We start from the raw sequence: 12,665 nt of genomic DNA, 5'->3' as shown, positions 1-12,665 counted from the left end.
ACATAAAAATTGCTACAACAATCAATTAGCCAATATTTTTATTTTTATATCAGTCTAAACACATCTACCTTAAATATTTAGGTTCTTATTGCCAGCTAATTCAGGTTGTAGTGTCAAAAAATTAAAGCTAAAAATAACTCATCTATTATTTTAATGAATGACTCAATTTCCCTTTAAGCAATATTAATTTTTTAGCTAATTTTTCCATGTAGTACATTTAACATTTTGATTAAGTGTTATAAACTGCAGTGTGATAAAGCCGTGCAATCATTTGCATGAATTTTACATGATTCTTTCACATGCCCTTAAAAGTATGGATGTAATTGTTTAAGAAAAACAATCAACATCAATAGCAGGCTTGTCATGTATGACCATGTGCTTTATTTTTTTATTTTATATTTTTATATTTCGCATCACAATGTTCAGACGGTTATTTAAAATAAAATCTCCGGCTTCACACATCTGTCCGGTAGGTGGCGGTGATGCACCTATAAGCTTGTCGCCAACGTCATTAAAATTCGTAGAAGAAGAAGAACTGAACTCGTGGGTATATTTACATTAGCTTCACTGTTGTTCTTACCGTTGACAGTTATAACAATGGAGCTGATATGGTGAGTAACATCTGCAATGAAACAGATTTTAAACAATTGATTTTAAAGCACCACAGATTACGTTAGTGCGTAAATACCCCCACGTTTTTGATGACAGCTCAGGAAGCTACATTAACTTTGGCTAATAACTGTTTTGCTAACAAGCCTTGAGCTCACTCTGCAGGGCTGTGGCTAATGGCTAGCTGTGCTAATTACATGTTATATGACCGTGTAGCTAAAGAATACTGCACTAAGAAGTGATTACTTTTAGGTGACAGCGGTTAGCTCTTATGGGCTTACTATAAATGTTTTTTTTTTATCGGGGAAGACTCCATGAGACGGGTTAGCTAGTGGCAGTGAAGGTTTGTCCTAACCATCCTGTACTGAATGTGTGTTTTGTTACATGATGGGTGATGTTTATATATATATAATAAAGTGTGTTATGTTTTCTGAGAAGTTATTGTGTTATGTTTTAGAGATGTTCCTTCTCTAGTAGCTGACACTCAGGATTATTAACATTTAGTAAGATATGATGAAGAAAAGCTGAGCTGTTTAAAGGATCTGCTCATTTATTTATTTTGATTGGGTCTCCAGTTTCATGTGTTGCACAGAGTAATTTATATTGCACGCTACACTGGAGCAGCAGTTTAAAGTGGAGTGAAATATTTGTCACATTCAGTTAATATCCCCTCCTTCTGCTAGCTGTCTGATCTGTATGCATTAAAAAAATCTGGTGTTTGTTCACAGCCCTGACTTCATTAGCTGCAAATGGCATGAATGCATTTTCTATCTTGCTAACATTAAATATTCATACAGAATGTTCTGAAGACATGTGTGTTGTGTTAAATGTTTACATGTTTATTTTGGTGTCTATGAAGTGAAAGCATCTGTGATATTTTTAATCTGTCTTTCTATTTACTATCTACCCCAGTACAAAGATAGCACCCTTTTGTACTGTTTAGGAAAAACACAGATTCTAATATTCATTGTTTTTTCTTTTTAACTTAAGGGAGGACCATCCAGTCTCTGATGCTCCTTTCTTTACCAGAGATTCCTATGATAAATACTCCCTATCACCTAATGTCAGAGAACTGTGGGCCTTTCTTCAAAGGTACGTCACTAAAGAAAAATTTTAGGTGATGCATCACTTCGCATCATTTTGTTTGTTTGTTTCCCTATTATTCTTACCTCCATGTGTTTTTCCTCTTTCCCCAAGTCCTGCAGAGAATGCCAACATAAAGCAGGAGTGTGATAAGGAGGCTGTAAAAGCCTCTAAGGATGATGATAGTGATGATGCTTGTGCAGACAATGTTGCTGAAAGCACAGAAGACTGTAAGAATACCAGGAAATCAAGCAAAAGGAAGCAGAAGCAAGCTGGGAGTAATACTGATGTCCCTTATCCTGAACCCAGACTGCCCGTCCCCTGTATGTCCAGCCTTTCCAGTGATGAACAGAGGATATATGTCTCCTATTTAATGAATAGGAACACCAGGGAGCCTCCACAGGTAGCATTTTGTGGTGTTAGTTCTGTCCTGCTAGCTGTAATTGCTTTGCTTTTTTACATAATCTGTTCCAATATTTCAGAACTTAAAGGCACGAGTAAACGATGAAGTGACGCAGTTCATGAGGTACCTGCAAGATGTGGCTAAAATATGTGCTGATGACTACAGATTCATCTCACACGGAGCTATACAGTATTCAGAGGTGCTACAACAGTTTCACACATCATGTGATTGTGCTTATAAATTGTGCTCATAAACATTAAAATTTAGTCTAAATGTGTTTTACAGGATTTCCTCAGGAGCTGTTTAGAGTACGTCGAGACGCTCCCTCAGCTCTACCTGATCCATGAGATGACCAGTTTGACAGGAGGAACATTCAATCCAGGGCTAACACTGACCTTTGAAAAACAGCTGCTAACCATGGTAACCACATACTTTAGTTGTTCAGAAATGTCATTGGCCACTCTTTTCTACACCTTTCCACCTTCAGTTGTTGAACTGCAGAATCAGTCTTTTTGCATCGATTAATTTTCTCCATTTCTATATTTGTACCCTCTATTCCTCCAGGGCGATGTGAATATCACAGACCATACGATAGTGCCTGCTGATGCACAGCTTGCATCGGATTATCACAGTGTTTCATCAGAGAATCCTCCAGCTAAAAAGGCTAAGGACATGCATGCTGTAAGCAATTGTCGCACTTTTTTAATTGCTCCGATAAAGTAAGTCACAGAGATGTTTTACAGCTAGAATGGGATTCATGTCCGCAGGTCTATTGTAACTCTGTTTCAGCTCCTGCAGTTTTCAAAAAAGACACCAGATGGTGTTCATGTCTTGCTCAGCAAAACTATTGCTAATTGTGTTTCTGAAAGATGCCGGGTCACACACAGTACTGTCAAAGTTAATTTCCTTTAAGACTGTTGTTTGGCCACTTACAGTATTTTGTTCGAGCGATGCAGTGTGGTTGTTGTTCTTGTTAATCCTTTTGTTCTCTCCAGACGATCAGTAATGATGGGAATGCAGAGAAGCTGAGTGCTTGTTATGAGCCTCATGTCTGTCTAACTCGAGATGCTTTGGTCAGGCTGCTAGACAACCACGGCCCTGACTTTGTGGACCAATGGGAGCTGCCTGTTGTGGTCAAATTAAACCTGGGGAAAGGTACGGCATCATCAGCTGGCTGCTCAGGCTGTCATTGGGGAAATTAGTTACAGGCAATTTAACATTTGCCTCCAAGTTTTTTGCCCCAATCCCCTTCCTTTAAAAAAAAAAAAAAAAACACAAGTGCCATCTGTTTGATAGTGACCTCAGGCTCATGTGACCACCATAATAACAAAGTAGCAAAATACTGTGAAGTACAGAGTGATTTGTAAAAACAGAAACATATGATCTGATTTTATTTTTGTGTTCTTATGCATTGATTAACAGTTAGAATTCTCTTTGAGACTTTGAGAACATCAACAAAGAAATTTTCTTAATGTAGGTAAAAGTGCTTGATAATAAAATAGTGAAAACATGTGTAAAAAGAAATCTTAACATGACATAAGTTTAATTGTCTTAGAGAATAATAATAATAATAATAATAAAATAAATGATTTTAGTAGGACAGTGTGCACATAGATTGTGCTTTAGATTGGTGAAGCTTTATAATGATGGGAAAAATGTACCACTGCTATAGAGCCTCATGGCCTCATGGTGGCACTGTTTCACAGTGTTTTTTTTAATGTCTCATTTACAGCCAGTAGCCAAAAGAAGACCGTGTATATAGATTCACCCCTTCTGAAGACTGAAATGACCGTGAGGGAGAGGAGCCTCATTTACCACGAGGAGAGTCTGAAGCTCTCCATCAGAAAGAACGGGAGGAAAAATGTGTTCCATTTAATGACAGAGCTTCCTGGCAATGAGCACCAACTCTCATCTGTATGTTGATGAGTAACTAGACATGCCTGTGTCTGTGGTATCACATATGCTACTTAGTTCTGATTTCATAAGACCACTGATTTATTTTTTCCGCCTGTTTTTCATTCAGGAGAACTCTCAGAGAAGTGTGGTGTCTCAGGAAAACAATGGTCTGGACTTTGAGGTAGACCTCACTGACCTGGAGACATTTGGGGAGGTGACACCCACCAAAACTTCAACGATGCGTAAGGTGCAGAACGACCAAGAGGAATGTGACAAAAGTAAAAAAGCTACAAGAATGACTAAAGGGCTCAGTGAACATCTTAGTGGCACTAGCAGCTTGTTGACATGTGTGAAATCAACAACAGCGATGTCTCCTGTGAGTGAGGCCACTGAACCAAATGAAGAACCAATGATACAGGACTCTGCCCAGGAAATTGAGGAAGATACAGGTTTGACAGGAGACTCGGATGATGAGAAGCTGGTCATCGATGATTCTTTGTCTCCAGTGGCAACACCTGTTGAACAATGCAAGCCATCCTCTGAGTCCTCTTCACCTCAAAAAGCTACAAAGTGCAAACGACAACCCAAAAAAGCAAAGCCCTCTGGTGACCAGCTGAGTGAAATCCTGCGGCTGCAGACAGCCATGTTCAAGTCTAGCAATGACACGGCCAAATGTCCATCAGCCAGCGATGCAGCCAAAAGTCCTTTCAAGTCACCCACTAGAAGTACGGGCCCCTTACTCCACTCTCATCCAACATCCCTTGTCAAACCCTGCGTGTCTTCATTTTTGGAGAGACACCAGAATGAGGATGGCGAGGGCTGTGCTGCTCCTCATGACTCATCGGTTGTCAACATGAATACTACAGATCAAAGTTAGTGTCAAATGATTTTTCCATGGGTTTAAATTGTGCTTGTATGGCTTCTCTGAAATTTAGTCTATTCTTTACCCACTCACAGAAATACTTTCACACAGCCTGCAAGCTAGTGCAGAAATTGAGGAAGACTATGATGCACCGGGGGAGGGTAACCTGCTCTACAAGCTCTACAGTCTGCAAGACCTGCTACTCCTGGTGCGCAGCTCTGTTCCACTGACCCATACAAGAAATGTTGGCTGCAACCAAAACCAGGTGAAAATGTTGATACATTCCACGAGTTCCAAAGAGATTTTGTCATATGTGCATACACACAATTAATATATGCAGTAGTATTGCATTTATGCTCAATTTGTTCTGCCCCAACAGCATGTTCCAGTGCATGTCCTGCCCAAGTTGGAGTACCAGTTAAGTTACGGGGTTGAGTGTCTAACCAGCAGTGAGGTTTGCCACCTGTGGACTGAGACACTGCTCCATTCCAGTACAGTGTCTTACATCGGTACAGTTTTACCACTGTTTCACTTATATTCTTTTTAAATTCAGTAAAGTCAAGCTAGCTATCTATTTTACCAAATACAGTACAAAGTATAGTACCACATAGAACAGAAAAATAGCCAAAGCAGGAGATTTCCCTCACTCTCTGGGTTCAGCAAAGGCCACATGACCGGTCCTCCCACAAACCAGCGGAATAGTCTTTAGATGACTCACCATCCTGCTGCAACTGTGTGGTGGTTAAGTTTACTTTGTTGCCATAACAACAGCCACATCTGATTGTGGGGAATTACAAAGATTACCATGTGCAGAGCTAAGCTAAATGCAGTTTTGTGCTTTGATTACATTCCCCTAATGCATACTGTCAAAGTATCTTTGAAATTATACACCTCTATAGTCTGTTTGCATAGTTGAAGTACTGTACACACTGTCACAACAGAATCTGCATTTAATGTTTTCTTGGGTTAGCTTCAATGCCAAAACATCTATCCCTACCAAGGAGAAGGTATAACCCTGTACCAGGCAACTGGGAAATATTTTGGATGTCTCTGTGTGAAAATGGTGGTACGTTGCCAAAAGTAGTGTTAGAGGAAAAATTTCAGTGATATGAAAAAAATCTTAATGACATTATGCAGCAAGCACAGTGGAGACAAGACTTTCTTCTGTGCCTAATGGTCCGTAGTTCATCAAGTGGTTTATCATGTGGCATTGCCCAATTGTGTATTTATGGCTGTGGTTGCAGGCTCTAAAACACACCATAATTAAAGTAAGGCTCTGTTAAAATAAGAATGCCTTACCAGATGGGAGGCAGAAGAGGAGAGAGAGGACCGACAAACATTTCTTACCACCCACTCAGGCTTGTAACAATGCTGGCAAATCACCACAGACTAATTACTTTGTAAGCACTAGGAATGGCACGGCTGATGAAGTGAAGCTCTTGATGTGCACGCTCCTAGCTCTTGTTGTTCTCTCAGTGTATCTCTCTCCCTCTCTGCAGCTCACATCAATGCACACACATCAAAAGTGGCTCTGCTGAGAAAGCTGCCCGACGACTGGAAGCAGAACATCTCCTGTGGATTTAAGTGAGTGCTGATGGAGCAGATGATTAGGCTTAACCTAATCACACACACAATGATTAAGTTACCTAGTAATAAGAGACTGTCCTTTTCATATTGAACCACTTTATCATGAAACAGGTCTTTTAATCAACACTAGCTATCATCACCTCTGCTTGTGTGATCTTATGATGTTTGTTTTCCATCCACAGGCTGTCCAAGTCACTGAATATACTGCACCACCTCCTGAAAAAGCTAACTAGGTAGGTTGTTGAGAACATAAATCATCTTAGCTTATTAGAGCTGGAACCCTTTTTTACACAATCAAATTATTAGTGGTTATATGTTGCCTGCCTGTATCTATTGCAACAGTTCTAATGAAATGATTGTAATGCAAACTAGTGTTTGTCTGCACACATCTTGTCTCCACGCCGCGTTTAAGCTGATGAAATTTTTGTAGGAATCACCATGGACTGCCTCTGGCAGAAAATGACGTTTGTCTGTGTTTGTGCAAGAGGATGACACAATCCATTACTCAACAACACACAATAGATGCGTCACCCTTTGCTTGCTTAAGACTCTGTTCACTCAAATTCCATCATCTAGAAAACTTGACATCCTCGCAGTGCTCCAACATGTTTCTTTGTGTGGGTTTTGTCTTCTTTAACACACCCTCTGTGACTTTATTTGATTTTATAGGTTAGAAGAAGGACAATACCTGATTGCACACAAAGCCGGGGAACCATTTGTAACATTATTAAAAGCATCGGATGGGAAGGGGAGTCGTGAGGCGTACAACCTGCATCAGGTCCACAGCTCTGTTCCACAGCCCCCAGCCTCTGGCCCTTTGCCCTGGATACCTGTTGATCCAGCTGTGGTCCTGCCCTTTCACCAGAAACATAACCGTGTCCCCTGCACCTTTCCACCAAAACCCTTCATAAAGGTATTTTCTCCTTACTGTAGTTACTGTTTAACAGAACTCACTGTGAATAAGTTGGTGTCAAGGCTAGACAAACATCATTAACCTCTGTAAATAATGCTGTGATAAGTCATGATGGTTAGGAAGCCCACACCCTTTTTTAAATATCCTTTTCATATCAGAAAAGGTTAATCAGATGACTGCAGTCTTCATGCATAAGCCCAAAACTAACAACACAGACAATAGAGAACACACCAGTGTCAGCAGCAGCTCAGCAGGGTTTACTGTTGTACACGCTGAGACATTCATTGGATGCCTGTCTAAATGCCAGCATAGTAACAATGTTAACACCTTAGCAGAGCAGAGGAACACGTTTGTGTTTCTGGCAACAAAAATAACATTTTAGGGTTGAATGTATAGTATAACATTACTCCATCACACCCTTTTAACTTCTTCTGTTCTACCAGATGGCAAAAGATGGACCATCACATGCTGTTAACCATGGAGCTGTGCAGAAGAACAACCTGAACACAAAAGGCCAGGTGAAAAAGAGCAAACAGAAGAAACGGGCAGCCAGGCGGAGCAAATATATCAAAAAGTTAATTCAGCAGTCCGTTTAAGATTCCTCATCAGAGGATTTCATTTAACATCCATAAATATGAATGTATATGCCAAGGCACTTTTACAGAATACTCTTATTTTATTTAAAGACATGTTCTATATGTTGTTGTGTACAAAAGGACATCAATAAACTAATTTTTTTAATGTTTATATAAGAGTTTGTCAGTTATTTCTAACATGCATCATGTGTAAAATGTGTTCACTGTGCCAAGTGAGGATTAGACTCCTAAACACCAGAAGGCACAAAGTCATTGTAAATAATGTGTGTGTGTGTGTGTGGGAAGACTTGACAAGGCTTTAAAAAGTTGAGCAGGGTAACAGGGTGGAGTCTTCAGTGCATGGAAAAGGGGGAGGGAGCCTGAGTCAGGGGAGGTGAAAGGGGGAGGCTCATTTATGTGTCAGAAAAGTTAAATCCACTCCACACCCATTCCACTTAAAGAGCACCAGGACAAATCTCTGCATCACCTCAACTTCTACAACTTGGGTAAGTTTGTTTTTTTACATGTTGATGTTAAATAACTGCATTCGTAATCTTTAGACTTAAACTTTGCTCTGCACAAATGATGAAAGGCTCTTTCTGCTTGCCTAACATGAGGCATGACACATGACTTAAGTTTCCACACAAATTCCATTCAGTACAGACATTCCTGCTTGTTTTGGATACTATTTAATCCTTATTGTTCAGTATAGGTTTGCAGCAAGTTTGTGTGTTTGTAGTTGTGTGAATGTACTCATGCCAGACTGGAGTACAGTATCACGTTTTCCAGGGTGTGTCCCTTTGCTGTCGCTGTTAAGGATTCATCAGATTGAACAGGGATTTGAAAGAGTTCACACGCTGTTAATAGTGCGAATATATGTACTACACCGAATTCCAATAAGTCAGCAACCACAGATGATTTATTTGTACTGTAAGTAATAATGTATTAAATGTAGTTTCTCTGCCTCTGTTTATAAGACAGTGTATTACAGGCTCAAGTGATTATATCGTCAGTCAAAATAAACAGTGCCTCCTGCATGGTGGGACATGTTAGAGAATGAGCTTTGATTACATGATTTCATCTTTTTCAGTTCTGCAAAATGTCTTTGGTGGCAGAGTTTCTGGGTCAACTCTCCCTCAATGTTGGGGTAAAGCTGTACTTTTTATTGTTATGATGAAAACCCACAATTACATGTCACATAATCTGTATACACTTGCTTACTGTTATTTCATCTTTTCTTTGATTTCCTTCTAATCCTCAGTCCAGTGAACCCAAGTACCCCACAGTGGTACCAGCTCTGGACTTTAACCCAGACAAGGATGCTGCCAGGATAGAGACTGCTATCAAAACTAAAGGTATGATAATGGTCCTGTATAAAAGAAACTCAGTTCTGAGTTTGGAACTTGTCAGTACAGATGAGTAGCTGGTATTTGACCATGCTGGGAACACCTCCATGTCTGCGTCTCAGTGCTGGCAGAGCAACTGGCAGCAGTCTGACTGCTTGTTACTCAACAGCCCACCATTTTGTAGTGATGAAGAATGTGAAGAAAGATGTTTCTCTGCAAATGAGGGGAAAATACCTCATGACTATGTCACATGCTAGAATAAGCTATTTTTAACGTTTGTGAATGTATATTCTTCCTCTTTAAACAGTGACTTATGAGAGTGTGAGGATATTCTTGATTCATTTGCCATGAATAATTTGAGGCTAAATTTTAGATCTGTGCCTTTTTGCTGTATACAGTCTGGACTACCTTTGTCTCAGTCCTCCTACATTAAATTTCAAAACCGTGTCACATCCATGTTGTGTGTCTTTAAACTTCAGGAGTGGATGAGCAGACCATCATCGATGTCCTGACAAAGCGGACCTATGCCCAGAGGAGAGAAATTGCTTTTGCATATGAAAGGAGGGCAAAGAAGGTACAGAGGGACAGAAAAGCCAAACTGCTTCAGACCTCCACTGTCTCTATCGAGGACATGTTTAATCAGTGTTGTATTCTTAGGACATGATCTCGGCCCTGAAGGGAGCACTGTCTGGCTCGCTGGAATCGGTGATCCTTGGACTGATGAAGAGCACAGCCCAATTTGATGCCTCAGAGATCAGAGGATCTATCAAGGTAATGGAGGCGGTGTTTGACTGTGGGTTAAGTAAAAGGGTAACACTGCCCTCTACTGGAATAACGATAAAATATGCTCATTGTGTCTGTGTCTTTCAGGGTTTAGGAACAGATGAAGAAACCCTGATTGAAGTTTTGTGCTCTCGCAGTAATGCTGAGCTGGTGGAAATCAAGAATGTGTACAAAGAATGTATGTTTAACCCAGGTTTCAATATTCTGATTTGATTATCCTTTAACTGCTGTGTGACAACTGGTTATGAGGAAGTAAATACCTAAAATGACATATTTCAGTGTTCAAGAAGGAGCTGGAGAAAGACGTAGCCGGTGATACATCTGGAAATTTTGCTAAGCTGCTCTTGGCCCTTGTGCAGGTGAGTTATAACCTTTTCTGTGTTTAAAACATTCCATTTAAAAATGACATCAGACTGACCTGACTCATGTCTCTTTTCAGACCAACAGACCTGATCCATCCTCTATTGTAGACTGTGAAAAGATTGATGATGATGCTAGGGTAAGTTGCCCATTTCCATCCGTGGACACGTTCTCAATCAACGAAAAAACGATATTACTAATTATCATTATTAAATGATATTACTTTTAAAAGATGCACAGAGCAGTTTGCAGCATTTACTGAACCAGTCTGAAGGAAATGTGTTGAGCATCAAGCCTCTTGTCTCTTTTTCTCTCATTTCTATGTTTTTAGTGAGGTAATAATAGCTGAATGTCAAGAGCTTCAGCCATTGTTTTCAAAATGATTCACTTCTAGTTCTTCCTCTAATGTTGGACTGAGGGCAGGCTACATGCTGCGTGCATTGACTCACAATCCTGAGTAGTATCAAAGATGCTTTAGCACAATGTAAAGCACAGATCTATCATGATTTCCTTAACCACAGATTTGTTAATGTGTCATTAAAGTACAAGTTTTGCAACTTGTACTTTATATTTCAGTATTGTTAAACAGATGTGAAACATGTTTCTGCCACAGACTGTGTAGCATGGCAATGTTTTTACTGGTGTTTCATTGATGATCCTCAGGCTCTCTATGATGCTGGAATTAAGATAAAAGGAACTGATGTGGCAACCTGGATCTCCATTATGTCTGAGAGGAGTGTACCCCACCTGCAAAAAGGTACGACGCTCGCTTTTGATTTTTGATTGCCAGTAATTCATTTTAAAATAAATTCATGAACATTTTTCCTTTTTTTTTTTTTTTTAGTGTTTCAGCGGTACAAGAATTACAGCCCCTACGACATGCAGGAGAGCATTGTGAAAGAAGTTAAAGGAGACTTGCAGAAATCCTTCCTGGTGCTAGGTACACTTCCTGTTGGAAAAATTAATATAGATATTTACTCCAGGTGTCATTTCCTGAACCAAACGTACAAAAAAAATTTGTCTTTTTTTTTGTTCCAGTTCAGTGCTTTGAAAACAAACAGCTGTTCTTTGCCAAACAACTGAATGAAGCCATGAAGGTACCCACAGCACTGTTCTTTTTCTCTCTTGTTGAAATGTGGCTATTTTGAGGGCTACACACAGATGTAAGAAGTACATCTGCTTGTGAAAGTGCAATTTTGCTGCAGGAACACAGAATTCCAAAGTTGGCAAAAGTTCTCTTACCACAGCGTTGCATCAGCTGCTGTAGTTAAGTATAGAGCTTGTACAACTTCAGTAAGTGCTGACTTATGCTTGTCTGCTCAGAGTAAAGGAGCCAAAGAGAAGATAGTGACCAGGATTATTGTGTCACGCTGCGAGGTGGATCTGAGAAAGATCTGTTCTGAATACAAGGAGCACTTTGGACAGTCTCTGCAACAGACTATCACGGTAAGTGAATCTTCCAGCCTGCCCCTGGTCTATTACTGATTTACAGCAAAGCCTGTTTGATCATGTTTTAACATGCTCTGTGTCTTTTCATTCTACAGGAACATACCAAGGGAGACTACCAGAAGGCACTGCTTGGCCTCTGTGGTTCAGACCAGTAAAAAGGAATCATCACTATGAAAAAAGGGGCTCATTTTCCACAACTGGAAATCTGTACTGGAAAAGCTGGGCTCCTGAATGCCTACCATGGAACAAGCTCTGTGACAAAAGCAAAACCACTAAAATAAAATATGGAACAAGAACATTATAATGATTCTAATGTAATATAAAAATGTTAAACTTTCTTCTTCAAATGAAAGAAGGAATCTTTTGGATAGATAAAAACTGCATTCCAGATTATGTTTGTTATACCAAAACAGGAGTAAAGTTTTTTCTAAACGTCCTTTGTCCTTGGTTGATGTTTACATTTATGACCACCAGAGGGCGATATAGCAGCATTAATAAAAGCAGTTACAGAAACTGGGGGCAGAGGTTCACACACTAAATGATACCTGCTGAAGAAATGCGATTTCCTTAGCAGATAAATAACAAATATTTAAATATATGGAAATATTAGATAGAAAATTACATTTTTACATTACATTATTACCCTCCCATTAATTATTAGAAGCTGTAAACAAAATAAAAACAGCCACCAGACAATATTTTTTATTCACACAAGCAATAAAAGGAGAACTGTTTTCCAGGCTGTTAACATTAACAACTAAGTGTGTGTTTATAAAATGTTCAACTGCAAACTTCTGTT

At 39.6% G+C, this 12,665-nt stretch overlaps 2 protein-coding genes across 2 annotated transcripts; both read left to right on the top strand.

Moving 5' to 3' along the window:
* The first annotated feature begins 530 nt into the window (after positions 1-530).
* On the top strand, positions 531-8,001 carry ice2 (interactor of little elongator complex ELL subunit 2). Its single transcript, XM_028430958.1, has 15 exons — positions 531-611; positions 1,600-1,701; positions 1,807-2,095; positions 2,175-2,294; positions 2,381-2,515; positions 2,660-2,776; positions 3,091-3,250; positions 3,828-4,009; positions 4,119-4,863; positions 4,949-5,118; positions 5,233-5,362; positions 6,353-6,437; positions 6,623-6,673; positions 7,110-7,353; positions 7,797-8,001. Exons 1-15 carry the CDS (start codon positions 598-600, stop codon positions 7,947-7,949), a joined length of 2,697 nt encoding a protein of 898 aa, XP_028286759.1. The 5' UTR covers positions 531-597; the 3' UTR covers positions 7,950-8,001.
* A 333-nt stretch (positions 8,002-8,334) lies between these two features.
* LOC114452559 (annexin A2-A-like) lies at positions 8,335-12,302 on the top strand. Its single transcript, XM_028431929.1, has 13 exons — positions 8,335-8,434; positions 9,019-9,075; positions 9,190-9,283; positions 9,754-9,848; positions 9,932-10,045; positions 10,145-10,235; positions 10,337-10,416; positions 10,497-10,556; positions 11,081-11,174; positions 11,262-11,357; positions 11,456-11,514; positions 11,741-11,863; positions 11,962-12,302. Exons 2-13 carry the CDS (start codon positions 9,028-9,030, stop codon positions 12,019-12,021), a joined length of 1,014 nt encoding a protein of 337 aa, XP_028287730.1. The 5' UTR covers positions 8,335-8,434; positions 9,019-9,027; the 3' UTR covers positions 12,022-12,302.
* Positions 12,303-12,665: the final 363 nt, after the last annotated feature.

The sequence above is a fragment of the Parambassis ranga genome, chromosome 19 (assembly GCF_900634625.1).
Source record: "Parambassis ranga chromosome 19, fParRan2.1, whole genome shotgun sequence".
In the NCBI taxonomy this organism is placed as follows: domain Eukaryota; kingdom Metazoa; phylum Chordata; class Actinopteri; family Ambassidae; genus Parambassis; species Parambassis ranga.
This window is presented reverse-complemented; position numbering and strand designations above follow the sequence as displayed.